The sequence below is a fragment of the Euphorbia lathyris genome, chromosome 10 (assembly GCF_963576675.1).
Source record: "Euphorbia lathyris chromosome 10, ddEupLath1.1, whole genome shotgun sequence".
Lineage (NCBI taxonomy): Eukaryota > Viridiplantae > Streptophyta > Magnoliopsida > Malpighiales > Euphorbiaceae > Euphorbia > Euphorbia lathyris.
Window position 1 is genome coordinate 26,926,035 of NC_088919.1, and position 27,898 is coordinate 26,953,932.

The 27,898-nt window shown below is 36.7% G+C and overlaps 1 protein-coding gene and 1 non-coding gene across 2 annotated transcripts; both read right to left on the minus strand.

Annotated features, from left to right (window-relative positions):
• Positions 1-6,553: 6,553 nt before the first annotated feature.
• Positions 6,554-6,660, minus strand: LOC136210209 (small nucleolar RNA R71). Its single transcript, XR_010677919.1, has one exon. It is a non-coding gene; the product is annotated as a small nucleolar RNA R71 (small nucleolar RNA).
• A 15,830-nt stretch (positions 6,661-22,490) lies between these two features.
• LOC136208622 (transmembrane 9 superfamily member 2-like) lies at positions 22,491-26,290 on the minus strand. Its single transcript, XM_065999679.1, has 7 exons — positions 26,002-26,290; positions 25,655-25,695; positions 24,683-25,268; positions 24,463-24,600; positions 24,210-24,366; positions 23,588-24,072; positions 22,491-22,976 (listed from the first exon to the last, which is right to left on the minus strand). The coding sequence occupies exons 1-7, from the start codon at positions 26,151-26,153 to the stop codon at positions 22,757-22,759; spliced, it is 1,779 nt and encodes a 592-aa protein (XP_065855751.1). The 5' UTR covers positions 26,154-26,290; the 3' UTR covers positions 22,491-22,756.
• Between the last annotated feature and the right edge of the window lie 1,608 nt (positions 26,291-27,898).

Genomic DNA, 27,898 nt, shown 5'->3' on the forward strand with positions numbered 1-27,898 from the left:
CCTTTATTGCTAAAGGGTGTCTTTGTCATTTTACCTTTTAAACATGCTTCGCATGTTTCCAATGATTCAGAATCAATTGAATCTATAAGCCCATCTTGATGTAGCTTAAGCATGCGTCTTTTGTTTATATGGCCTAAACGACAATGCCACAAGTAAGTTGAATTATCTAGCTTATGTCTTTTGGTATCAATCGCGAATACATAAATTTTTTCATCTAGCACATAAATCCCATTTTCTGATATTCCTGAAAAATAGAAAATCCCATCTCTATAAAACTCGCAATGTTTGTCTTTTATTGAAATATGAAAACCGTCGTCAACAAGACGGCTAATAGAAATAATGTTTCTGGACATTTCTGGAACATACAAACAGTTCCCTAATTCTATTACAAGCCCAGAGGGTAAACTCAAAGCATAATCTCCAACAGCGAGGGCGGCAACTCTTGCTCCATTTCCTACTCGCAAGTTTATGCTTCCCTTCTTCAATTCCTTAGTCCGATTTAGTTCCTGCATATTCGTACAAATATGAGATCCACATCCGGTATCAAGTACCCAAGATTCAGACTGTGAAATTGTATTTATTTCAATATAAAACATACCAGATGTTGAAGCACCGTCTTTTCCATTCTTGAGGGAGGCTAGGTACTCCTTGCAGTTCCTTCTCCAATGCCCATCTTTACCACAGAAGTGGCACTCTCCTTTGGGCTTCTTCACTTCCTTTCCCTTAGCTCTAGTGGGCATGGCCCTCTTGCCTTTCTTGGAATGTTTAGGATTGGGAAAATTCCCCTTCCTCTTCTTTGATCCCTCTATGACAAGAGCCGGTATTGCCTTGTCTTTCTTCATATTGGGCTCAACTGACTTGAGCATGTTTGCAAGCTCTTCAAGAGAGGTTTGCAAGCCATTCATCTGGTAGTTCATAATGAACTGTGAATAACTCTCTGGGAGGGATTGAAGAATTAAGTCCACACTTAGTTCGTTATCCATCGCGAATCCAATATTAGAAAGCTTGGTAATATAGCCAATCATCTTGACACAATGTGTCATAACAGATGTGCCCTCTTGCATCCTGCAATGATATAACAATTTTGATATCTCGTAGCATTCGCACCTAGTCTGTTTCCCAAACAACTTCTTTAGGTGCATGATGATGGAATATGCATCCATTTCCTCATGTTGCCTTTGCAATTCCGGTGTCATCGATGCAAGTATGATGCATCCCGCATGATCGTCATCAGCCTTGTGCTTCTGGTAAGCATCGATCTCTTCGATGGGAGCATCATCCGCCGGGTTAGGGGGTATCGGTGTATCAAGTACATACCCTATCTTATCGAACTTCAAAACGATTTTGAGGTTGTGATACGAGTCGGTGAAGTTTGAACCGTTCAACTTGTTATCGGTAAGTATGTTTTGCAGATTGGTTTTAGTCATGATTTTAGGAGTGTTTTAATTTAACCTGAGAGTGAGAAAGAGTAAACGTATGTTATTCATTTGCTTTAAAGTACATCAATCTAAAATTATAGGTCTTTTAATTCATTCTAAATTGCTCCCACTATTTTGCCAAATTAATTGCTATTTGCACATCATATATCCTATGCATACTCTTCAGTCCATCTCCTGGCAGTTGCTACATAACCTGCTCTGTTGCTGATGTATCGTTCAACAATTCGCTCTCGGCCAGGAAATGGCCCCTCAATGAAGGGCTCTACTAGCAATCCATAAATATTCCACAGTAGCTATAAAATGCATAGATAAATTAAATTAGACCCCAAACATGAGTAGATAAACTAGACCCCAAACATGAATAGATAAATTAGACCCCAAACATAGGCAAATGCATAGATTTATAGCATCATCTTACCGTGGCAATACTATGGGAAGGGCGATCAAGTAGCTAGGGCATAGATACATGCCCCAAGGGACCGATATTAGGATGATAAATTTTGGTGCTGAATATGGCCTGTGAACAATAGTAATGTCATGAGTGTATTTGCATATATATGAACTGATTTCTGTGTGTTAATAAGTTCATGCATGTTCTTACAACTGGAGGGGTGGAGGGGAAATCGACAGGAAAGTCCATGTGGACTATGAATACACCTCCTTCATAAGGGGCGTTTGGAGGGCCATTCATCACTGCAGTCCATTACCAACGATGAGGACCTGCATATATATTGACAAGCCACCTGGGTGCCTCAGGCCGAAATCGGGAAATCTGCGACACAACACAACGATAGAGGTTCCTTATACGTCTATCCATGCTCGATATAACTAGAGTAAGTATAGTGTTGGGTTGTGGACTCTTGAGAATTGTTAAACGCTTTATATTTATAATGTGGGTGGGTAAGTGAATGGTCTCAAAATGGAGAAAGGGTAAAACGAGATTAATTAGGCCTAACTGTATACAGTACGTAATTAATGAGCATCAATTGGTTTTGCAGATATCAAGACTTTGGGGATTCTAGGCAATGATGACTTAGATATGCATGCAGATCAAGTTGGATTTGGCTTCCAATCAACACCACCACGCCTCTTGAAAGATTGACGTATTGACAGATTTGGAGATGTACATTGCTTATTGTTTTTACCTTATTACATTCAGAAATTTGTCTAGTTCAAATGTAAACAGATTATGAGCATTAGTCTCCAATAAATTTAAAATCATTGATATACAGAAATTCTTGTTCATTTGATTATTGTTCATTGCCAGATTCATTCGAAGAAGAAGGCAAAGAGTGACATTTACGGTTAAAAAAATATCATCTAAACAACAATAAAAAGACATTAAAATAAAAGAATATGTCATCTAAAATAAATCTATTGACATGATTGATTAAGACCTATGTCATTTGATACAAGTTACTACGACAGAAATTATTATAAAAAATGTCACCGTGAATACCAATATGCCACCCATATAGCTACTTGACATTTTTAAATATTAGTATGTCATGTGATGACATTAAAGGTGACGTTAATAAATAAAAAGATGCATTGTAACAATATTCATATGACAGTTAGTATCTTCAAATGACAGAACCTAACCGTCGTGTGAAGATGCAATAGACGGCAGCGAGCCCTGTGACAGATTTATATCTCGCGGGACGACGGTTTTTAACCGTCATCTGAAGGGGGTTTTGGTAAAATCTAAATATCTAACAGATTTATATCTATTTAGAGTACTTTTACGTCCGAATATGTTTCTTTCATGCAAGGTACCTAAATATTTGGTAAAATCCAAATAGGAACGAAAAAAGGTCAAAAACAAAGGAAACCCCTACAAAAAGAGTCAAAGACGAAGAAAATCAAACGCATCGAAACGATGATGGGAAACGAAGTCGACAACGGGAATAATCACCCGTGTCGCGACTGAGATTCCCTATTCTCGGTCGCGACACGCGTTTTCCAGTCATCTCTCTCCTCTGTTTTCGAAGACCAAAACCTACCCCCTAATCTCGGTAGAGATTTTCCATTCTCGGTAACATCAGATTTTCTGTCAGCACAATATACACATGTTCGATTTCAAAGAAACGCGTCCGTTCGAGTGGATAGAAACGTCTCTTCGTAGTAGACACGTCCCTTAGACACAACTCTTCAACATCTATAAATAAAGAGTTGATTCAGAGTTGTGGAGGGAGAGTTAGATAATTAAGATTTAGTACAGAATTTATGCAGAAATTCTGAGTCAAAAACGATTCAGAGTTAGAAGTTCGATTTTGTAAAAACGATATGATGTACACACATTGTTTATCAATTAATTACAAACACAGTAGCATTTAGATTTAGATTAAGATCTGTTCGAAGATTAGTTTACATTTTGGTGGTAGAAGAATCATCTCTATTCCGAAGATTCATCGAGAAGATTAAGTAGCGGATTCGACCCCGGAGCCTGACAAACTCTAACGAGGTTTGAGGAAGGATTGACAACCCGGACTCACCAAGTCCTCTTGAATGCTTCCATGCTTTTTATTCTCTATAAACTTGTATCAAATTCACATTTCATCTAATAAAGTTCATTGTTAGGCACGAATTTGACTACATTTTAACATATTAAATATGATAAATTAAGGGTGTTTTTATGTTTTATTACAAGAAAGAATGTCTTATAGGTGCTTTTGTGCAGATAAGAAAGATTAAGCCGAACAGTCTGGAAGCAGCCTGTTTCGCACATGCCATGAGGAGATTGAGCCATTCTTTGATCCAGCGGTCAAACGCCGGAACTTCTGATGATGGACAGCGACAGGATGGGAAGTAGGTGTGGCAGTAGCTGCAGGCAGAAAGGCGGATAAGAGCAGTCCGGAAGCAACAAGATGACATGAAATTTCGACCCTTGAATGTTCAAGGGTCAAAAGGATCTTCACTACTTTTAGCATTTTAGATTTATGAACAATTGACTTGGGATTGTAATATTTTGTTCGGATACTTTTGGTACCGTATTGACCCTGGCCTTTCCTTTAAATAGATAGAGTAACAAAGGAAAAGGGGGGCATCTTTTATTAAACGAAATATAGACTTTTGCAGCGGGAGGAGGACCGGAAGAAATATAGCTCCATAGATGGAGTTTGAGAGCTTTGAACCAGCAGATTGCTCACTCGCCTGTATGAGTGAGTAGTCCTTTTGAATAGGCTCGGTCAGTTGGAGTCGGTTATGTAAGTTTCTTAAGTCTATTAATGAATGAATGGTGTTAACTTATGATGTGTTTGATGAGGATTTATATTTCAGTGCTTATGCATATATGCTTGTGTTAGATGAATGATAGGACACTGCTTTCATCTTCACCGAACTCTCTATCAAACATCCAACCCCAAAGCAAACATGTTAGGTTGTTGTATCAAGGGTTTTCTCATTTGAAATGCTGCTTCGATCTTAATGCAAGAAAGAACAAACCTTTAGGACGTTGTGGGTTTTAGTAAGTCTTAGAATCTTAAGAACACACGAGAGTTGACTTAAGTGAGCATTAAAGCAGTAACCTTGACTTCATTTGCATCATTCATGACTGATTAGGCTATTTAGGAACTTAAGGTAACCTGTTCCGCTGTGCTTAGCCTGTTCTACCTGTTTATCATCATCAAGTAGTCATTTTTCTATACTTAGAAGTAGTACGTAGTGCTGTTACCAACAAATCTTAACAAACGTCAATATAAAGAAGTCACATATAACGAACACCTTGTTCTGCAACGTTTTTCTAGTAAGTTTTGATCCGAATCCCTGTGGAGAAGATACTTGACTTATCACTTTATTACTTGTATCTAGTGCACTTGCTAGATTCTATTAACAGGACAACATTCATTCGATTCAATATAATTTTATGTAGCACTTTGGTAAAAAGATCTGAAGTAAGCTCTGGACACTTAAATTCAATATCTTTACAAGGAAACTTTGTTGAACACTTAAGCAAATTCATTCTTAAGGACGATATGATCGTTAAGTCGGCTTATCGGAAATAAGTGTTAATTTGGTTAAGGTAGCAATCTAACCCGACCGTAGAAGGATTGTCTGCGGTTCAAAGCCTTTTAATTGAAGGAGTTTACGTTATTACACTTTTATAATTTATACAAAGTTTAAAGTTGTTTTCTTTGCTTAATGCAAACGAACACAATTAATCTCTTATTTTAAACACTAAACGTTTCTGTTTTGTAATTCATATTCAAAACAGAATTGATTTCTAACATTCTACATATTCTAACCTAATTCTTATTCAATCAATCTCAAAATCAATTTCAAATAATGATTATCTATTCTTATAAACCTTAAGTCTTATTTAAACTACACATAAATAAGTTTTTGTTGAAAAAAGTTCCCTGTGGGATCGTTATCTTTTTATTACTACAAGCGAAACCGTGCACTTGTGGAAATCGCTCAACAAGTTTTTGGCGCCGTTGCCGGGGAACGCCAAAATTTTTCACAAAAATTTAGATTTTTCGTGTTTTATTTCGAATCTAGGTTTATACATACTTATTTTAACTTTTATATTTTATTTATTTTTAATTACTAACATATTTATTTTTCAAATTCTGTTTTGAAGGTAGTCTTAGTTCGTGCACAATTTCAAGTTCATGCGCAGTTCTCGAAGTTCGGGCATCCCACCAAAACCATTAGACCCAGAAATTGAAAAGACACTTAGAAGTAATAGAAAAAACAAGAAAGACAAAGAAAAAGAAAATTCTGAGCCAGAAAATATGGCAGATCCACCAACACTCATGGATTACGCTAGGCCATGAGTGGCCGGTGTAACCACTAGTATAGTTAGACCCAGAATAAACGCATACCAAATTGAAATTAAGCCAGCTCTGCTTAATATGTTGCAAAACAATGTAACATTTTATGGGCTACCTAACGAAAACCCTAACACCCATTTGATAAATTTCCTTGAAATTTGTGACACTTTCAAAATACCAGATGTGACTGCTGAAGCAATCAAACTTCGCCTCTTTCCTTTCACTTTAAAGGATAGAGCCAAAGATTAGTTAACTTCTATGCCAGCCGCAACATTTGAAACTTGGGACCAATTAGCCCAAGCGTTTTTATCAAAATATTTCCCTTTAGCAAAAACTGCAAGAGTCATAAAAGAGTTAACATCTTTTTCTCAGAATGATAATGAAACTCTTTATGAAGCTTGGGAACGTTTTAAAGAACTTCAATGTTTATGCCCACACCACCAATTACCCGATGCACTTTTAATGCAAACATTTTATAATGGGATAAATCCTACAACTAGAGGTTCATTAGATGCTATGTCGGGAGGGTTATTTATGAAGAAGACATCCGCCCAAGCAAGAGAACTTTTGGAGGAAATGGCAATCAACGGCAGTATGTGGCCCGCAGAACGTGGACACATACCGGTGGCGAAACCATCATCCTCAACCACATCATCTGTTAAAGGTATAGTAAATCTCGATCCAGTCTCGATGTTACAAGCCCAATTTTTTGCCTTGTCGCACAAAATTGATAGGTTTATGGCACCGTGCGATACCAATGGTAATCCAATCCCAACGGATGTGGATTACGAAGGTATGAGCGAGATTGAACATGTAAATTTTGTCCAAGGGAAAAACCAAACTAATAATCCTTATTCTAGTACTTATAATTCTGGATGGAGGAATCATCCTAACTTTAACTGGAGAGATAATAATAATAATGCAAATGTTAATCAAAATCGTACCAGTAATTATCAAAATCAATCAAGAGATATGATTAGCACTTTATCTTCTAAAATCGACAAATTTATAGATGCTATTGGTGGAAAAATAAGTAATCACGACGATGGTTTTAAACGGATCGAGAATAAATTCGATCAGCTTATTAAAAACCACTCATCTAGCATCCATAATTTGGAGGTTCAAATTGGACAAATTTCTAAATCAATTCCATCCCGAAAAGAGGGAAGTCTTCCCAGCCATACGGAAGAAAATCCGAAAGAGCATGTAAAGGCTATCACTCTTCGTTCAGAGAAAAATTACTTAGGTCCGGAAATGCCCGGAGATTCTACTTTACCAGGAACTGATTTACCAACGAAATCCAAAGAAGATACATTAAATGCAAAAGGTTCACCTATTGACTCAAGTACAAAAACTTTTGTACCCAAACCACCTTTTCCACAGAAAGTCCGAAATAAGGACTATGACAAACAACTTTTAACGTTTTTGGATAAACTTAAAAATTTGCATATTAATTTGACTTTTATGGATGCGATAACGCAGATTCCTAACTATGGTAATTTTTAAAAGATTTAATTTCGCAAAAGATCAGTTGGGAAGGAATTTCATCCATATCGCTAACTGAGGATTGTAGTTCAATAGTGTCAAGCAATTTGCCCACTAAACTCAAAGATCCCGGATGTTTTACCATCCCGTGTAAGTTGGGAGATATTGAATTCCCAAGTTGTCTTTATGATTTAGGAGCAAGTATAAACTTAATGTCGTTGTCTATTTTTAATAAGTTAGGTTTAGAAGAAGGTATCAAGCGTACCAATATGGTTTTACAATTAGCGGATCAAACCACTAAGAGACCATATGGTATAATTGAGGATGTTTTAGTTAAAGTTGACAAATTTATTTTTCCTACCGATTTTGTTATATTAGACTTTGCATATGACGTTAATTGTCCACTAATTTTTGGTCGACCGTTTATGAACACGGGACGTGCATTAGTCGATATGTCGGAAGGGAAAGTAGTTTTAAGGATAGGAGAAGATAAGATCGAGTTTCCTATGGAAGAATTCGCTTGTATGAAACTAGACTTAATTGAAGAATGTGTCAATGACATTGTTCAAAATGAAGAAATAATAGAACCTATAGTGGGAGAAGAAGAAGAAGATAAGGACCCAGAGCCTTTGATTTGAGAAGATGGACCAGTTTCGCCTTCAATTGTAGTACCCCCTAAATTAGAACTTAAAGAGTTACCAAACCACTTGAGGTACGCTTTTTTAGGCGAAGGCGATTCTCTACCTATAATTATCTCTAACAAGTTAACTAATGATCAAGAAGAGAAATTGAAAGAAGTTGTTAGAAATAGGATAAGAAGTATGGGATGGCAAATTTCAGACTTAAAAGGAATTAATCCTAGTATTGTAATACACAGAATTCATTTAGAAGAAAATAGGCCACCTAAAGCGGATAGGCAAAGACGCTTATATCCGAACATGAAAGAAGTAGTCAAAAACTTTTAGACAATGGAATCATTTATCCTATTTCGGATAGTGAGTGGGTTAGTCCAATCCATTGTGTACCTAAAAAGAGAGGCATAACTGTAGTAAGGAATGACGAAGGGAAGCATGAGGCTGATGATGATCACGCGGGATGCATCATACTTGCATCGATGACACCGGAATTGAAAAGGCAACATGAGGAGATGGATGCCTATTCCATGGTCACGCACCTGAAAGAGTTGTTTGGGAATCAAACTCGGTGCGAACGCTACTAGATATCGAAGCAGTTATATCGATGCAGGATGCAGGAGGGCACATCTGTAATGACACATTGTGTCAAGATGATTGGCCTTATTACCAAGTTTTCTAGTATTGGAGATGCGATGAATCATGAACTAAGTGTAGACTTACTTCTTCAATCCCTCCCCGAGAGTTATTCACAATTCATCATGAACTACTAAGTGAATGGCTTGCAAATCTCTCTTGAAGAGCTTGCAAATATGCTCGAGACAGTCGAGCCCAATATAAAGGAAAATGAGGGAATACTGGCCCTTGCTATTGAGGGATCAAAGAAGAGGAAAGGGAACCCTCCAAATCCTATCTATCTCAAGAAGGGCAAGGGCCACGCCCACCGAAATAAAGGGGATGGACGTGAAGAAGCCCAAAGGAGAGTGCCACTTTTATGGTGAAGACGGGCATTGAAATTAACTCAATTTCACAGTCTGAATCTTGGGTATTAGATACCGGATGTGGATCTCATATTTGTACGAATATTCAGGGACTCAAACGGACTAAGGAATTGAAGAAGGGAAGCATAAACTTGCGAGTAGGAAATGGAGCAAGAGTTGCCGCCCTCACGATTGGAGATTATGCTTTGAGTTTGCCCTCTGGGCTTGTAATAGAATTAAGGAACTGTTTGTATGTTCCAGAGATGTCTAGAAACATTATTTCTATTAGCTGTCTTGTTGATGACGACTTTCATATTTCAATAAAGAACAAACATTGCAAGTTTTATAGAGATGGGATTTTCTATTTTTCAGGAATATCATTAAATAGGATTTATGTGTTAGACGATAAAATTTCTGTATTCGCAATTGATACCAAAAGACATAAGCTAGATAATTCAACTTACTTGTGGCATTGTCATTTAGGCCATATAAACAAAAGACGCATGCTTAAGCTACATCAAGATGAGCTTATAGATTCAATTGATTGTGAATCATTGGAAACATGCGAAGCCTGTTTAAAAGGTAAAATGACAAAGACACCCTTTAGCAATAAAGGTGAGCGTGTATCAGACACTTTAGGATTAATACATTCAGATGTATGTGGTCCTATGTCAGTCCAAGCAAGAGGAGGATTCGGATACTTCATAAGCTTCATAGATGACCATACCAGATATGGTTATGTCTACTTGATGAAGCACAAGTCCGAAGCTTTTGTGAAATTCAAATGCTTCAAGAATGAAGTAGAAAATCAAACAGGAAAGAAAATAAAGAAACTTCGATCCGATTGAGGTGGTGAATATCTTTCAGACGATTTTCTGAATTATCTAACTGAATGTGGGATATGCTCACAATGGACACCTCCTTATACACCACAACACAATGGTGTATCCGAAAGGAGGAACTGTACCTTACTAAATATGGTGCGATCTATGATGAGCATAGCATTACTTCCAAAGACATTCTGGGCTATGCCTTAGAAACTGCCGTCTTCACCCTAAATCGAGTACCAACTAAATCCGCCAGTTCCACGCCATATGAATTGTTCATTGGTAGGAAACCTACTTTCTCATTCATGAGAATATGGGGTTGTTCAGCATTTGTCAAATGCGTAGCGTCAGATAAACTAGATTCTAAATCTGATAAATGTTTCTTCATTGGATACCCTAAGGAAACTATGGGGTATTACTTCTATCATCCATATGATCAGAAAGTAATAGTATCCAAGCACGCAACCTTCTTGGAGAAAGAGTTTCTCGAAGAAACAGAAAAGGGAAGCATGATTGAACTTGATGAAGTTCAAGAAGAAGAAACACCATCTGAAACAACAGAGGCGGTTGAGGAACCCGAAGCAGTCCCATTAGATGAGACTGAAGTGCCACCACCTACTCGTAGATCACAAAGAGTTTGTGAACTCCCAGTTAGATACGGTTTTCTAGTGGGAGATGATGATGAGGTTCCCGTGTTAGACGACGAACCCGAAAACTACGAAGAGGCTCTTACCAGTCCAGATTCTAAAGCATGGCTTGAGGCCATGAATTCTGAAATGGATTCCATGTACACTAACCAAGTGTGGACTTTGGTTGATCCACCCGAATGGATAAAACCCATTGGGTGCAGGTGGATCTTCAAGAGGAAGACCGACATGGATGGAAAGGTTAGCACCTACAAAGCTAGGTTAGTAGCGAAAGGATATCGTCAGAAGCAAGGAATTGATTATGACGAAACTTTCTCTCCTGTAGCCATGTCCAAATCAATCAGAATAATGCTCGCTATTTCCGCTCACTACAATTACGAGATTTGGCAAATGGATGTGAAAACAGCTTTCCTAAACGGAAACCTGCTTGAGGATGTATATATGATGCAACCTGAAGGTTTCACATCGAAGGATGCAACCAAGGTTTGCAAACTTCAAAGATCCATTTATGGACTCAAGCAAGCATCTAGAAGCTGGAACAAGCGTTTTGACGAAACCATAAAACAGTTTGGTTTCGAACAAAATTGCGAAGAAGCTTGTATTTACAAGAAAGCAAGTGGAAGCTCAGTTGCATTTCTCATATTATATGTGGACGATATATTGCTAATGGGAAATGACATAGCTCTACTACAGTCGGTGAAAGTATGGTTATCAAGTAACTTCTCCATGAAAGACCTTGGTGAAGCAGCTTATATACTAGGGATAAAGATCTATAGAGATAGATCAAGAAGACTGATTGGTCTTTCACATGCTACACACATTGAAAAGATGATAAAGCGGTTTAGCATGCTCGAATCGAAACGAGGTAACTTACCCATGGTACATGGGGTAAAGTTAAGCAATCATCAGTGTCCTAAAACCGAAGATGATAAGAAACACATGGCTGTAATTCCGTACGCCAGCGCAATCGGTTCGATTATGTATGATATGCTTTGCACTAGACCTGACGTAGCGTTCGCGTTAAGCATAATGAGTCGTTATCAAGGTAATCCAGGTGACGAGCATTGGAATGCCGTCAAGAACATTCTTAAGTACTTGAGAAGGATTAAGGATATGTTCCTAGTGTACGGAGAAGGGGATCTGAAAATAGAAGGATTTTCAGATGCGAGTCATCTCACAGATGAGAATGATTTTAGATCCCAATCAGGATACCTATTTATCTTGAATGGGGGTGCGGTCAGTTGGAAGAGTTCCAAGAAGGGAAGCGTGGCTTTCTCTACGACCGAGTCTGAGTACATCGCTACTGCGGAGGCAGCAAAGGAAGCAGTTTGGATTAATAAGTTCATTACCGAACTTGGTGTGGTGCCTGACATTGTGAATCCCATTACTCTGTACTGTGATAACAATGGAGCCATTGCACAAGCAAATGAACCACGGTCTCATAATGCATCCAAGCATTACCTAAAGCGATACCACCTTGTAAGAGAGATTGTTGCAAGAGGAGATGTGAGAATAGAAAGAGTACCTATAGAGGACAACGTTGCAGATCCGTTGACAAATCCCTTAGCCCAGAAAGTACATGATCGTCATTTAAGTTCTACTGGGATAAGTTGTAGAAATAATTGGCTTTAGTCCAAGTGGGAGTATGTTGGGGTTTAGTGTCCTATAGACAATTGTTCCAGGATATAAACCTAATATAAATGAATTGTTCTTTATGTCATTTGTTTTAATAAGATATGGTTTTATAACTATATAAAGGCAACCTTTTTTAAAGAACTAAATAAGTCTAATAAAAGGAAATCCCTGAGTTTATTTAAAGTGATTATAAAGTGTTCATACAAGCATTAAGTGAGACGAAACATTATAACAATGTCTTCTATCGAGACAGAGAGCTGATCTCACAAGCTTCAGATATGCATATATCTGGACAATTACATGGATCCAATGAAAGGGGTTCATTAGGATTGGGGACCCGACTTGAGATAACAGGATGGGTAGATTTATCCTTGTCACCTGTTTATCTCATTGGTATTAATAGGTATAAGTAATATTAAGACTCAAAGGAATGTTAATTAGTGATTCTGGATTATGGAATGTGATGCTTTGATCATGTTGTAACACGATCCATAACAGAGATGACTCTAGGGTGTGAACGGCATACGTTGGGTGTCACGGGAAGTAATTGCAGGATAGTTATACATTGGCTTGAGCATTTGTCACTCCTGATAAATGGGAGATACGTCCAAGGATCTCTTGTGGAAGACTTAACTCTAAATCCTTGCAAGGTGATAGCTTAAGACTTGAAATGCAGATTTCACTTAACCTATCTAATTGGAGTTAACTCGGCCTATACAAGTAAAATGAACGTCTCGCTATATGTGATTTGACATTATCCATAGTCATAAGATTCTGTTCAAGGATGTAGTTGATGAAGGATCGAATTATACTGTAACTAATACGGAAAGGTCAACGACGGAATCAACCTGTCTTCTTATAGCTCTGGGGGAATGTTTCGGATCTACCAATCACAGTTCGCGTACTCATTCCGTTATACAAAGATTAAATATAATTCTAAGAAAATTAATTTAATAGTTGTATACGGCTAGAAGCAATAAGAACCTAATGGGTCACACATAAGACTTGGAGCCCAAAAGAGAAACAGATGTTAATTAATTGATGGAAGCCCAACTGAGTCCACTAAGGTCCAGTATATAGGGGGCAATTTTATGTATATAAAATACATAATTAATTAATTTGATTTTAAACAATTTTAATTAGATTATAATTATGGATTAAATTAATTATAGGATAATTCAATTAGAAGGTTTATTGTGATTAAATTACTTCTAATTGTTATCCTATTAAATAAGTTAATAATATCTTTATATTTAGATATAGTTGTAGATAATAATAACAAGAGTATTATTCCGAATATAACTCTTATTAAGTAACCTAATTCTATCTAACTAGGGTTAAGATACAAGAGGTTATTTATACCCCTCCTATTAGCAAATTTCGGCCAGCCCTAGTATTCCTGGAGAGAGAATTTCGACACCCCTTGTTGAGGACGAGATCATCCACCGCTTCCTTCCGTTCAATTGATTTTCATCTCTTTCTCTTATTCATTGATCTTGTGTTGATTAATTAGAGGCAATCTATTCTTGATTGCTTTTATACGGTTGAGTTCTAACTTGATTTGATCTTGTGTTTTGTTTTGTGCTCGTGAACTCGGAGTAAGAGTTGAGGGCACTTCGCTTGTAACGGTAGATAGTTCATCAAAAGGTATTTCCTTTTATCCCTCTTTATATGAAATAACGATTAACAGATCTTGGTTTAATGGAAAAAGGTTAAAATTTTTATATTTCCGTTGCCAAACGTTAGCCTATTTTCCTTCAAAACCTACTTGAGAATGTATACATGATGCAACCTGAAGGTTTCACATCGAAGGATGCAACTAAAGTTTGCAAACTTCAGAAATCCATTTATGGACTCAAGCAAGCATCAAGGAGCTGGAACAAACGTTTCGATGAAATCATAAAGCAATTTGATTTCAAACAAAACCCAGAATAGGCTTGTGTTTACAAGAAAGTCAGTGGGAGCTCGATAGTTTTCCTAGTATTATATGTGGATGACATATTACTAATAGGAAATGATGTAGTTATGCTACAATCGGTGAAAGTATGGTTATCCGGTAACTTCTCTATGAAAGACTTGGGAGAAGCAGCTTACATCTTAGGGATTAAGATCTATAGAGATAGATCCAGATGATTGTTTGGACTCTCCAAGTCTACATACATTGACAAAGTGCAAAAGCGGTTTAGCATGCAAGAATAGAAAAGAGGAAACTTACCAATGGTTCATGGAATTAAGTTAAGTCATCATCAGTCTCCTAAAAGTGAAAATGAAAGGAATCGCATGGCTGGTATTCCATACGCCAATGTTATTGGTTTGATTATGTATATTATGCTTTGCACTAGACCTGATGTAGCGTTTGCATTAAGTGTAACAAGTCACTATCAGGCAAATCCAGGTGATGGTCACTGGATAGCTGTCAAGAACATTCTTAAGTACTTGAGAAGGACTAAAGACATGTTTTTAGTGTATGGAGGAGGTGATGTGAAAATAGAAGGATTTTCAGATGCAAGTCATCTAATAGATGAGAATGATTACAAATCCCAATCTTGATATGTATTTATTATGAATGGGGGCGCGGTCAGTTGGAAGAGTTCCAAGCAAGGAAGCGTTGCTTTCTTGTCGACCAAGTCAGAGTACATCGTGGCTGCGGAGGCAACAAAGGAGGTAGTCTAGATCAAGAAGTTCATCACAAAACTAGGAGTGGTGCCTGACATTGTGAATCCCATTACTTTGTACTATGATAACGATAAAGCCATTGCACAAGCAAGGGAACCACAGTCTCATAATGGATCTAAGCATTATCTCATATGATACCATTTCATCAGAGAGGTTGTAGCTAAAGGAGATGTGAGAGTCGAAAGAGTACCCACAGAGGACAACGTTGCAGACCTGTTGAGGAAAGCCTTAAGCCAGAGAGTTCATGGTCTTCATTTGAATTTGTCTGGGATTAGTTTTAGGAACAATTGGCTTTAGTCCAAGTGGGAGATGTTGGGGTTTAGTGTCTTATAGTCAATTGTTGTAGGATATAAACCAGTTGTTGAATTGTTCATTATCCTTTGTTTTATAAGATATAGTAAGTTTAACTATATGAAGGCATTTATCTTTTATCGAAACTAATCAAGTTAAATAAAAGAAATCCTAAAGTTTATTTAAGTAATCATAAAGTGTTCATACAAGCATGAAGTGAGACAGAACTTTATAATAAAACTAATAAACTTAAAACAACCCCAAGTCAAGTAATATGTTTATAAGGATTAGCATGGTGTTGTTGAGACTTGCATGTAATTATGTTTTCTATTATGAACAGAGAGCTGATCTCACAAGCTTTAGATATTGAGATATCTACATAGTTACATGGATCCGGTGAAGGAGTTCATTAGGACTAGGGACTCGACTTGAGATAACAGGATGGATGGATTTATCTAGTGTCACATGTTTCATCTCAAATGGTATTAATAGGTATAAGTAATCCTTAGACTCAAATAAACATTAATTAGTGATTCTGGATTATGGAGTGTGATGCTTTGATTCTGTGCCAGCACGATCCACTACAGGGGGGCCTAGGGTGTGTGAGAGCAGGGTTGGGTATCACATAAAGTAATTGCAGGATAGTTAATGTTAGATTGAGCATTCGTCACTCCTGATAGATAGGAGATATATCCATGGGCCTCTTGTGGAAGAATTAACTGAAACCCTTGCAAGGTGATAAGGTTAAGAGTAGAAATGGAGATTTCACTTAACATATCCATTCAAAGTTAATTCTACCTGAACAAGTAAAACAAACGTCTCATTATATGTAACTTGACATATTCCATAGTTACGGATACATCTAAGGATATAACTGATGAAGGATCGAATTATACTGAACCTAATACTGAAAGGTAAACGTTAGAATCAACCTGACTTCTTATCACTTTAGGGGAATGAGACGTTTCTGATAAAACACTCTGCACACTCATTCTGTTATATGTTTAGGATTAAATTAATCTAATTGAATTAATTTAAATAAAAATATACGACTAGCTTTGGTAAGAACCTAGTAGGTCACATATGAAGTAAGACCGGAGGATGGAATAGTAATTTAATAGAGAGAGACTATAGGGTGTTGAATTTTATAGTAGATAAATTAGGGTTTTTAGTTGATTTATTTAGATAAATATAATTAGATTATATTATGGTTAAATCAATTAAAGAGATAATATTAGTTAGATAATATAATGTGCTTATTTATCTTTATTATTATCCTGGCCTAATTAATTATCCTAATGAGATTAGAATAATATTTATTAAATATATATTTTATTATATATAAGATAATGTTTAATAAATGGAATAATTATCTAAATAGAATACCTAAATTATTTAGTATTCTAATTTACTAAACCTAATTGAATTGGGATTCAATTAATTGAAACACTATAAATAGACCCCATAAGCATGTAAATTTCGGCTAACACAACATTAGAGCAATAGGATTTCTCTCGTCTCTCACTCGATTAAATTATTTACTCCATTCATCCGTTTCTTATATTCGTGTGGATACCGTTAGAGGTAATATACACTTGGTTGCTATTTGGTTGATTACTAACTTTTGGTTTTGATTTCTTGTTCTTGTTTGTGATTGTGTTTGTGATTGACGTGATTTCCACGAGGGCACTTTGTTAGCAGTAGTAGATAGTTCATCAAACTAAAGGTATTTTGTTTAATCTCTTTTTATATGAAATAACGATTAACGGATCTTGGGAAAGGGAAATAGACAAAATAGATTAAAAAAAAATTATAGGCTTGTCTATTTTCCTTCAAACAAATGCTTCCCAATTGCTTTCTTATCCTAAAGAATGACCAATTAGACCTGGGGGAACATTTGATACCCGGCGTATACAACTTTGTCATGTGGTACCTAAAAGACTCGAACCAACACTCGAAAAACAAAAAGAACACATGGTGCCTCCTTATTGAAATAGAGCGATATGATGACGTACTAGGAACCTTAATTCGGGAAGTCTTACTAAATCCAGTCAAGGATCCAATCGTTACCTGATGCGCGTAAGATCTAGGTAGAGTTTTCTAATGACGATATGTATATATTATGAGTGCGGACTCTATGTCTATGAATGTGATCTTTATAAATTGCTCTTGACTCTACTTAGATGCTACGACTACTTAGGGGCAAGTGTACCCCATCGTATCAAGTAATAATCCGGTTAAGACCGGGTATCGAATCCATGGGATTTATAATTACAAGTATTAGACGACTCGGTTTCGTATGTTATTTAAGCGGTGATTACTTTGGGATGAAGTAAGATACAACTACACAGTATCCTAACTATTGGCAACTCAGATTTGTGTAGCTAAAACCCTATAAAGTGGGATGAATATCGATAAGTTATAACCACGATAAATAATGACTCTAATTGTATACGGATAGTAAATTACTCTTGCAAAGACGACTAAGTGTAGTAGGACCGACCCGTGAAGCACTTAGACTGTGTGATTCCTAGTCAAGGCGTGTCTAAAGCGGGGGAATTAGAAACTAGGGCCCGTAAGTTCCGTGGCTTGTCAATTCCTACAGTTTCCGGTTTGTCACTTCCGGTAGGGCAACACCTATATAATTCCCTAAAGATAGCCCGAATGGCGTCGGAAATCGCGTTCTCCTACACAATAGTCAATTATCAATATCAAAACAAGTAGCAAACACTAACACGTAAAGGGAAATGGAGATTATAAATCATGAAATTATAAATATGAAATGTATATAAATGGAATACAACCAAGTCTAGTACATAGGAAGAGTACAAGCTAATTAGCACGTAAAAGGGGAGAATCCGCCCTTGAAACTAGCTAACCGGACTCAAAGCCGTCTCCTAGGTTGTGGGGGTGGAACTCTCGAGCTTGGTGACGAATGGTGGGGCGGAACTTCGATGGAATGCCGAAACAACCGAACAAGCTCTCGAGGTGGAGAGTTTAGCTACAAACACTGAATCTATACTGCAACAAGTAACAAAACAAGTATAGTTTGCTCTCTAGTGTGTAATTATTTCTTGGTGTTAAATGAAGTTCAAGAGCTTCCTATTTATAGACATCAAGCAAGGGCAAGTTTGTAACTTCACAAAGTACAAGTATGGAGCAACATTATTTGGTGCAGAAATCCCATGATACGCCCCGCGTAAGGTGGTCTATGCCCCGCGTAAGTGCCCATTCCGTCAGAAATCTCCTGCATGTGGACCAATTCGTTGTCTTGTTGTCTCAAGCACGCCCTGCGTAAAGGATTATACGCCCCGCGTGTTTGAGTCTCTGAAGTTTTATTGCTTGAATTGGAGCTTTTACGCCGTGCGTAGCAGAAGTACGCCCCGCGTAAAAGAGTCTCTGAGTTTTTATCATTGAAGAATTGTCTGGTACGCCTCGCGTGTATGGTTATACGCCCCGCGTACGAAGAGTTGACTCAGGGAGACAGTGCAGTCTGACTTTCAGGATTAGGCCAATTATTGCCGACATGTGTCATACGCCCCGCGTAGGGTGGCATACGCCCCGCGTATGCTGAGTCAATTCCACATGGCTCCTGCGGATAAGGCAATTATTGCTGACACATGTTTCACGCCCCGCGTAAAGGATTATACGCCCCGCGTATTTGAGTAGATTTTTGCTCCTTGCTCGTACCTGAAATACAAATCTTGCGAGCCGAGTTAGCTTGACGTTTTTATTTCCTAAACTAATCAAAAGCACGGAAAACTAACTGAAAGTACAAGATTTATTTTTATTTCTTTATTTTATCAAAACACTTTATTTTTGTAATTAAACTTATTTACTTTATCCAAAATCGACCCGTAAATCACGCTAAAAGATAGGGGTAAAATACCCCTATCATTACCATGATCACATCCGATCTAGAGAATCATAGACCTAGTGGGTTTAAGGAATATTAAGGCTCGATATATGGGGAAACGTCCTCCTATCAACAAGAGACACATAGCCCACCCCACTCCTCAACTTATAACCGTCTTCTATAGATCGACAACAGTATAAATAAAGTAAGTTTAACTCAGGTATGGTACTTCATTTTCACTCTCTTAAGCTTACATTACAGCTTTCGTCTACTGATTATGATCATCCTCCAGTACTTTCATAAACTTATTTAGCCATCGAAGTGGGTTAACCGAATAACGACCCCTATTTGACTTTGTTTCTATTCAATCGCAAGATGACAAGCGAACTTTCAAGATTCAACCACATCAATAATATTTTTAAATTTTATATAAAAAAATTATATATTTATATCACCAATGTTTATGAAGTTTTCATAAACAATATATTTTTACATGCTAGAAAAATTTAATGCTTAAGGCCCAAATTGCCCCTAGACTATATCTCCAAATTTAGTTGGATACCTAATCTTCTAAAATCATCAATTAACCCCCTAATCTATACCAAAATCGACAATTGGCCTCACCTCAGGAATTTTTTTTTCTTTTTGACAAAACGAAATCTGTTAAGACGGAGTGAAATTTGGTGAGTTACAAATGATTAAAATAATACATCAATTGTATATCCTATCTCGACCAAAACAAAATTAGATTTCCTTCCTTTTCAACCCATTAACAATTCACTGAAACTCTCTGCAATGGCTTCCACACTGTTGGAGTAAGATTGACCTTCTTACTTTTTTCCTTCCAACACTAGCGTCTCTGATCCATTTTGCAGCCTATTGGTCCTATCAATATTTTCTTCAATGAAAGCTCCATTGTACTTGGTTGTTGTTGAAGATTTTAAGTGTGTAATTCTAGTTATAGGAAGTAAATATGAAAACCAAAATTAGAGTGGAATGTTATTGTTGGTTATTATGAAGATGAAAAGCTGTTTTGCAAGGATATTGGAGATGTTAAAGTGGAAGCCATTGATGAGAAATGTTCCTTAATCCTTAAAATTGTGATTTCAAAAATCTAATGTGCTTATTTTTTCAACCCTGGAAGGGTTTAACGGGGATGATGATCCCTCCTTCAGTTGTGTACCTGTCAGACTATCGCTTACAAGTGCAAGAAAAAAGTGTGGAATTTTCAACCTTAGAAGGGTTTAACGAGGATGATGATCCCTCCTTCCGTTGTGTACCTGTCAGTCTATCAAATTGGCTATGCAGCTTACAAGTGCAAGAAAAAAGTGTGGAAAATAATTGAGAACATAAATTCTTAAAAGTGAATGTGTAAGTTTCACACTACTATGCTTGATGAACCAATCCACCTTTTGAAGTTGAAAAATTTAGCATTTGACATTAAAAAAATTTCATATAAGGACAAAGATTACCTGTGTTCTCTTTTTTCATTTACTGAAGGAGTAAATTTTACTAAATAATCACAATGCCCATCAAACTAACATACACAGCCTATGCAAGCATTGCAATGGGTAGAGTTTGATGTTTAGGGACATTTTTATGTTTGTGTTATGTTAGTTTTGTTGGAATTTCTGCATTAAAGTTCAGGTCTCCAAACCTAAAAAAGATAGACAAAAAGGAGATAAAGCACCTTTAAGAGAGAGGAAGAGGACACAACAAGAAAACCAACCAAAAATAGCTATTTGTTTAGGAGTAATTTATTAGTTTTGCACGTCATCTATATTGAAAGGTTAACGTCGTCCTTACAAAATTTTGAAGATGGAACTAATTGGTGATTTTTAAGAAATTGGGTATCAAATTGAATTGTAAGGTATAGTTTAGGGGGCAATTTGAGCCTTAAGCCAAAATTTAATATCACTAAATTCAATATTTTTGGGAGTAAGATCCAAATTTTCCCCTATCATTTTTTTAAAAGGTAAGTTTACTTCTAGTGTAGAAAATGGTACAATTTTACCCTTTAACGTTTCCAAACAAGATCAATTTTACCTCTACCAGAAAATTTAAACAGACGGGTTTACTGTTATTTAACTCGTTATTTACTTGTCACATCAAATCTTTTAAACATCAATTATGTGTAAAATATATATTTTGTTACTAATTGATGTTTGAAAGATTTGATGTGACAAGTAATATTAGTTTAGTCATTTTAGCTAGCCAAATTTATGTCTTACTCCAACCATGCTAACTATTTGACTCTCTATTTGATTATTTTATTATTAAAAGTGAATAAATTTAAAGAAAAAAAAGAAAAAGTAGAAAAAAGAAACAAAGAAGAAAGAGAAAGAATTAATAAAAAAAATAGAAATAGCTAACCAAATGGACTAGCCAAACTATTTATTTTAGAGAGTCATGTCACATTGTTGGAGTACTCCCTCTCTAAATGGCAAGCTAAATTTGACAATTTAGAAAACCATGTCACTCTATTGGAGATGCTCTAACACAACACAATTACAAAACTTATTCATTTTATCAACAAACTTTTTTAGAAAATCTAATATAGCAGACGAATAACTATCAAACCAATCCGCTTAGATCTTTATGTTAGATAGGGATAAAATCGATCTTGTTTGACAATATTATGAGTAAAATTACACTATTTTGTACTTTAGAAATAAATCTAGGTTTTCTCAAAAAGAAAAAAAAATTATGCTTTTATTTTTTAATAATACCAAACAATTAATATTTAGAGATAATAAACTAAAATTAACATTAACCTCTATAGTTTTCACGATTTGCATATGAATGTAATTTTTTTTGTTGAAAGAAAAACCTAGATCCTGGCGCAATGGATATATTTTAACCAATTTTAATTCTCCATCCTCTTAGATTATTTTAAATTATTTTGGTGAGCAGAGACAAAGTAAATATAAAAAAAAAAAAACCTCTAAAATAGTGACTTTTGAAAAATTGTACATATGACTCAATTTAGTTCTTAAAATTTTCTTTAAGGCCATGAAACAATCAATCTAAGAGTATCAAGCGAGAACCTTAATCCTCTTTTTGTAAGAAAAACTATAAACACTCCTTTTGGAGATTATCCCTAATATTTAACACTTAAAGCACTCATTATATAGTTTTCCAAACACTTCACTTCGAACTTGTCCGTTTAAAATTCTTTCCTATCCTCCATCCATCCAAACAAAGTCATTATCTCTAGAGAACAAACACATGAAAGGGCAACAGAAAAAAAGACGGGAGGAAAATCATCATTTATCGCAATTAGATGCTATAACAAAAACACCAAGGCAACCATTCCTTGGGTATAACAAAGCTACATTCGGAGTAAAAAAGGTTTGTTGGATGATAATATGAAAGACCAGGGCAAATTGATTGATTAATACAAGGTCTTTGCCTAGCCTTTATTGGTCTTATAGAACAAAAATCCTACTACATCTTTCTCTGACTGATACAATTTGCGGAAAGAGAAAAAATACAAAGAACCGGGCATGCTATCTACTCACACTTAATCGATCTGTATATGTGGCGAACAAAAAACAGGGATGCATGGAATCCTACTGTACCAAGCATGAGGAAGAACCCATAACATACGCAAGCCATGTACCCGAAGAAGAATGAGGTTTGCATGAACCCCGACATATCTGACCGTGCATAGTAATAATACAAGCAGTAAGCATAGATAAACAACCCAGTTGATCCACCGCAGAGAAAAGACCTGTAACAACCAAAACCTCCGTTCATTCAATAACCCGGCACATCACACAAAACTAGTCCAACTTGTACTGAATTGAGAACAATAATAACCTATTCAAGCAGCAGCATATATCAACTAAATCATAACAAATAAAAAATCAAAGTAGAATTATAAATTTCAATTACTGTACAGGGACATTAATATTCAACTCCGTCATGACTAGTGGACAGTAATGATATGATATCCCCAGGTAAAAGAAGCTTCAAGAGATTCAAACATTTAATTAAATCAGCAGAGCTCAACTCATACACAACCCCTAATAAGCTATTCAGGTTTTTTCCAGTTGTTAACACGAATTTCTTTCTGCAGTGACATTCCGAGATACAATATTATTATATTATCCATAATATACTCAAAGCACAATGATTGACTGATAGGTTAATTGTGCTAAATTCAAAGCACGATAATTAAGATTTGGATCATAACAAGCATGACGCATCACAACAACTAGAGGTTCCTCAAGCATAGAATAATTGAAGGCTATGTAAGAACTACCAAAAGATGGTATCGTCAAGCGGTTAAGCAAAATATAACAAGAGAACAGACGAAAAAGAATGGGAAAACATATGTACCTCCACCACCATTCATGATCTTCAGCAGCAAGTTGGAAGTATGTCAAAGCCACAGTTATAAAAGCTGTGACTATCAGAAGGATAATGAAGACAATAAAAAGGATGCTATAGATGGTGTATATCCTGTGACCCCAAACGCTAGCAAATATGTAATATAGCTCAATGTAGATAGCACTGAAAGGTAAAAAACCAGCCATTGCCATCTGAGGCAGAGCACTTCTGTACCAAGGCAATTGTGGGATCTCGCGAGGATATTTTGTGGTTCGGCAAGGAGCTTGAAACTCAGTCTTGCTATTTTTTCCAGCAATACCACCCAATACAAGCAATGGTGATGTTACCAATGTCCATATAAGGACTATTACCACAATGGTACCGAAAGGCAACGCAGCAGTTGCACTATAAGCAATGGCAACAGTGTTGAGGAAGCAGAAAGTGAGGAACAATGGAGCGCAGAAAAGGCATCCTGTTAGCAAAAGGTTCCTCACCTGCCAAATCAGAAAACAGATTTACTAAACTCCATGAATCTTCCCCTTGAACTAATCAAATTAAATAGTAAACGTAGATTTTTTTTACACAAGTAAACATAGTTCTTTGCAACCAAAAACGCCATTATAAAGCATACCCAGTTCTTTCCTTCAAGTTGACAATAGAAGGAGGTTGCAATATATCCAGCAATTCCCGAAGTAAGTGCATATATGACCACCAGTGCCGTAAATAGAGCTCCTCGATTGTAGGGATAAAAAACGCCAACCAATGCCAGCATGAAAATAAATAAAGTTCTGGAAGCACAAGATGGACAGTAATCAAGATACAGAAGAGGTGGCATAATACAGTAAGCATCATCATTACAATGAAGATAATGAATGGTTGCTTACAGGGTGAACAACTGAGTTCCAGAACCAAGGGCAGCTGCAAACAAAGACTTGTACTTTGGGAACCTAAAGACATCACCATGAATGTATTTCCATCCAGTCTCTTCCTGATCATCAGATGCTTCCTCATCTTGTGCATATCTTGGAGACATAAATATTTTAAATTTCTTTATATGATATAAACATTTTTATGAGCTATGTCCCCATTTCAATTAAATCTTACCTCATAAAGTCATTCTTTAGGACACGCATAAGAATTGTAGCAAGAAAACCAGTCAAAAGAAGTACGGTCACGCATGAGTTTATAATTGAGAACCAATGAATTTCCAAGTGATGAGGCAGCGAAGAGGATAGTGAGTACTTCTCCATTCTCTTGTCAAAGGGGGTATCAGTTTCCTTCCATTTCACAGTATAAACGAACTCCACATCAACTTCCTTGTCCTCAGTCAGATCCAACAATGTGTGTGGATCCATCCGGGTATTTATTTCAATCACGCGATCCTTATTGTAAAGGATATCGAATTGGATGTGCTTATAAAGGAAATACTTGTATTCACTTGGGTCATCTTTGCCTTCCTTCTCAGCCTTCCCTATGAAACCCCATATAGGCAAATCATCATAGTACATTTGAAAGTAATAATCTTTGTCAACTGCAGATCGGAACTTAGCAACTTCTTCCTTTGTAAGCTTCTTCTGACAAACAACTGCAGTGTCTTTATCTTCTCGAAAGTTGAGTTTGTAGGGAGCACTAACTAGACGATCTCCATTCAACACCTCACCAAGTGCTTCTTTTTTCTCTTTCAGGTGATCTGACATTAATATTCACTCCGCCATCAAAAAGAGAAAATAACAAAATTGTCTCGCATCTGAATAAAATTTGATCCCAGAGATTCAATAATTCACTATGTGCGTATTCTGAGCTTCAATATTTAGTATGAGATATGTCAATGATTACAATATCAGTCACATTTTCTTTAGATAGAGAACAACTTGAATACGGAACTTAAAACTTTGTATATGTTCCTCAATTGCTTATTGCTAAAATAAGTTTTATATATAAAAAGCCTCAGCGTTTGATAGTAACTAGATTTTCTTATGCATAATGAGAATTAAGAAAATGGAGAACGCAAGTGAAAGATACAAGAAGTATATAACCGCAGTATATAAAAGTGAACCACAAATAGAGATAATAAACCTGGAATACAGAAGGGCAGATCAAAATAGCGATACGTTTCACTGGAAAATCAGACGATAAACAATATCAGCAACCTCAAAAAGCAAAGAACAGAATTCAAACAAAAAATAAACAAAAAACGAGATACTCTGCATCTATATCCAGAAACTGGAATCATAAGTTTAGATGTGAAATTATTCTTCTAGAGAGTTTCAAAATTTAAAACCTAGTTGTGCATACATAATTATATGGCTAACAAAAATGGGAAGCAATCACCCAATCAGATCTATAAAAGAAATAGAAGGGGAGATCAGAGGAGGATAGCAAAGCATCTGGTGAAATGGAAAAAAGGACAGATCTAGAATTACCTGGGGTTGTGAAAGGGGCCGACCTTATTGGCGTAGAGGGGAACAGAATCGCTGTCCTTGTACCGGTGATCGGAGCCGTCGGAACTGACATGAGAGATTAGAACCGCGAGAAGGAGAATAGTAATCAAGTTCTTCATTCTGATTTGTTTCATTCTTCAATGGAATTGAAATTGATGAGAGAGCAGCGAAGCTGGATGCATAAGTTGTGCGCAAATGCAAACTAACCCAAAGTCTTCTCTTTTTTTTACAGTGCTAAAAAAAACTAATGTTTCTTCCAAATATTTTTGATTGGATGGATTCAAGATGATTATTAGGTTTGGGAAATAAGCCAAATGGCAAAATAAAATGCCGCCCGATACATAATAATTGGTAAATAAAAAAAAGGGGTTAAAGTGAAAAAATATCTCTAACGTTTTGGGTCAGTAGCAATTTTACCTCTAATGTCTAAAATGGTGTCTCTAATGTTGGAAGCCAAGAGCAATTTTATCATTAACGTTGATAAATTGGATCAATTTGAGAAATAATTCATCAAATTGTGTTCTCGGTCATGAATCTTGTCATCTACACTTCACGAATGCGTTATTTTATTAGTAACAAATCACAAAAATATGTTGGGATGTGAAAAAAATAAGAAAAAATATTAAAAATATATTGTCTTTTATACGAATTAGACAAAAAAAAAATCAAAAAATTCACCGAATTTATAAATATTAATTTCCAATTTTATTATTAAATTACAAAAAAACATTATATCCTTTTATAAAGAAAAAAATGGATGGATTTTATAATAGTGTTTGAAATTGATCCAATTTATCAACGTTGGGGTAAAATTGCTCTTCGCTATAAACATTAGGGATAAAATTGCATCACTTTAGACGTTAGGAATAAAATTGCTCCTGATCCAAAACGTTAGGAGTATTTTTGCACCTTAACCCTAAAAAAAAAAGGTACTACTGGTCGGGTTCAAGGTCCGGAGCTTTCACTGTAAAGTCGGCATATTTCTTGGCTGAGCAAATCCGGAGAAGCTCGGAATGTAAGGCTTCTGCCTCTGCCGGACTGACGGAAGATTGGAAGTGGATTTGGAGCCTTACAGTTCCGCTTAAAATAAAACACTTCCTATGGCGAGCGTGTAAGGAGGTACTACCGACTTTCAGTAACCTCAGAGGTAGAGGAGTAAAGGCGCTGGAATGCTGTCCCAGATGTGATGCAGCGGATGAAACGGTTTTCCATATGGTGGTCCAGTGCAAGTATTCAAAAGAAATATGGAAGGAGCTGTTTCAGCAGGATAGGCGATGGAAAAATATAGCAGGTGGAGTTGGCGAATGGTTTGTACGAATACGTGGGATTATGCCCAAGGATCGGTTCGAACATATCTGCACGACCGTGTGGCTGATATGGGCGAAACGAAACCAGCAAATCCATGGGGCGGATATGGGTCCTCAACATAACCTACTTCAGAAGGCCACTGACCTTATTTTAGATTGGCGGACAGCAAGGATGACGGACGGAATCGTACAGCCCCATATCCCCGAGACGACAGAACAAGCTAGATGGAGGCCACCGATCGGGGAAAATGTTAAGATAAACGTCGGTGCCTCTTGGATTGACGGTTTATCGGGTGGCTTTGGAGTTGTTATTCGAAATACGAAGGGCGAAGTGCTACTTGCTGCAGGAAAACAGAACACAGTGAGCATGAACGCAGAAATCGCAGAAATGCAGGCAGCAGTTTGGGGCCTGGAGCTAGCCTGTGACAGTGGTTGGCGGTCGGTCGTTCTTGAAACGGACAACGCTAATCTCGCAAATGCACTCAATGGACGATCAGAGGCGCTTGGAGTTGGGTCAATGATATTCAAAGATTTAAAAATTCTATCAACGGCTTTCCATACGATAGAATACT

Excerpts from the sequence above, each read along its gene's own strand:
- LOC136208622 (XM_065999679.1), bottom strand. The coding sequence starts at position 26,153 with ATGAAACAAATCAGAATGAAGAACTTGATTACTATTCTCCTTCTCGCG. Across the intron at positions 25,696-26,001 it reads GGCCCCTTTCACAACCCCAG|TGAAACGTATCGCTATTTTG; the intron begins GTAATTCTAGAT and ends CTGATTTTCCAG. Across the intron at positions 22,977-23,587 it reads GATCATGAATGGTGGTGGAG|GTCTTTTCTCTGCGGTGGAT; the intron begins GTACATATGTTT and ends TGGTTGTTACAG.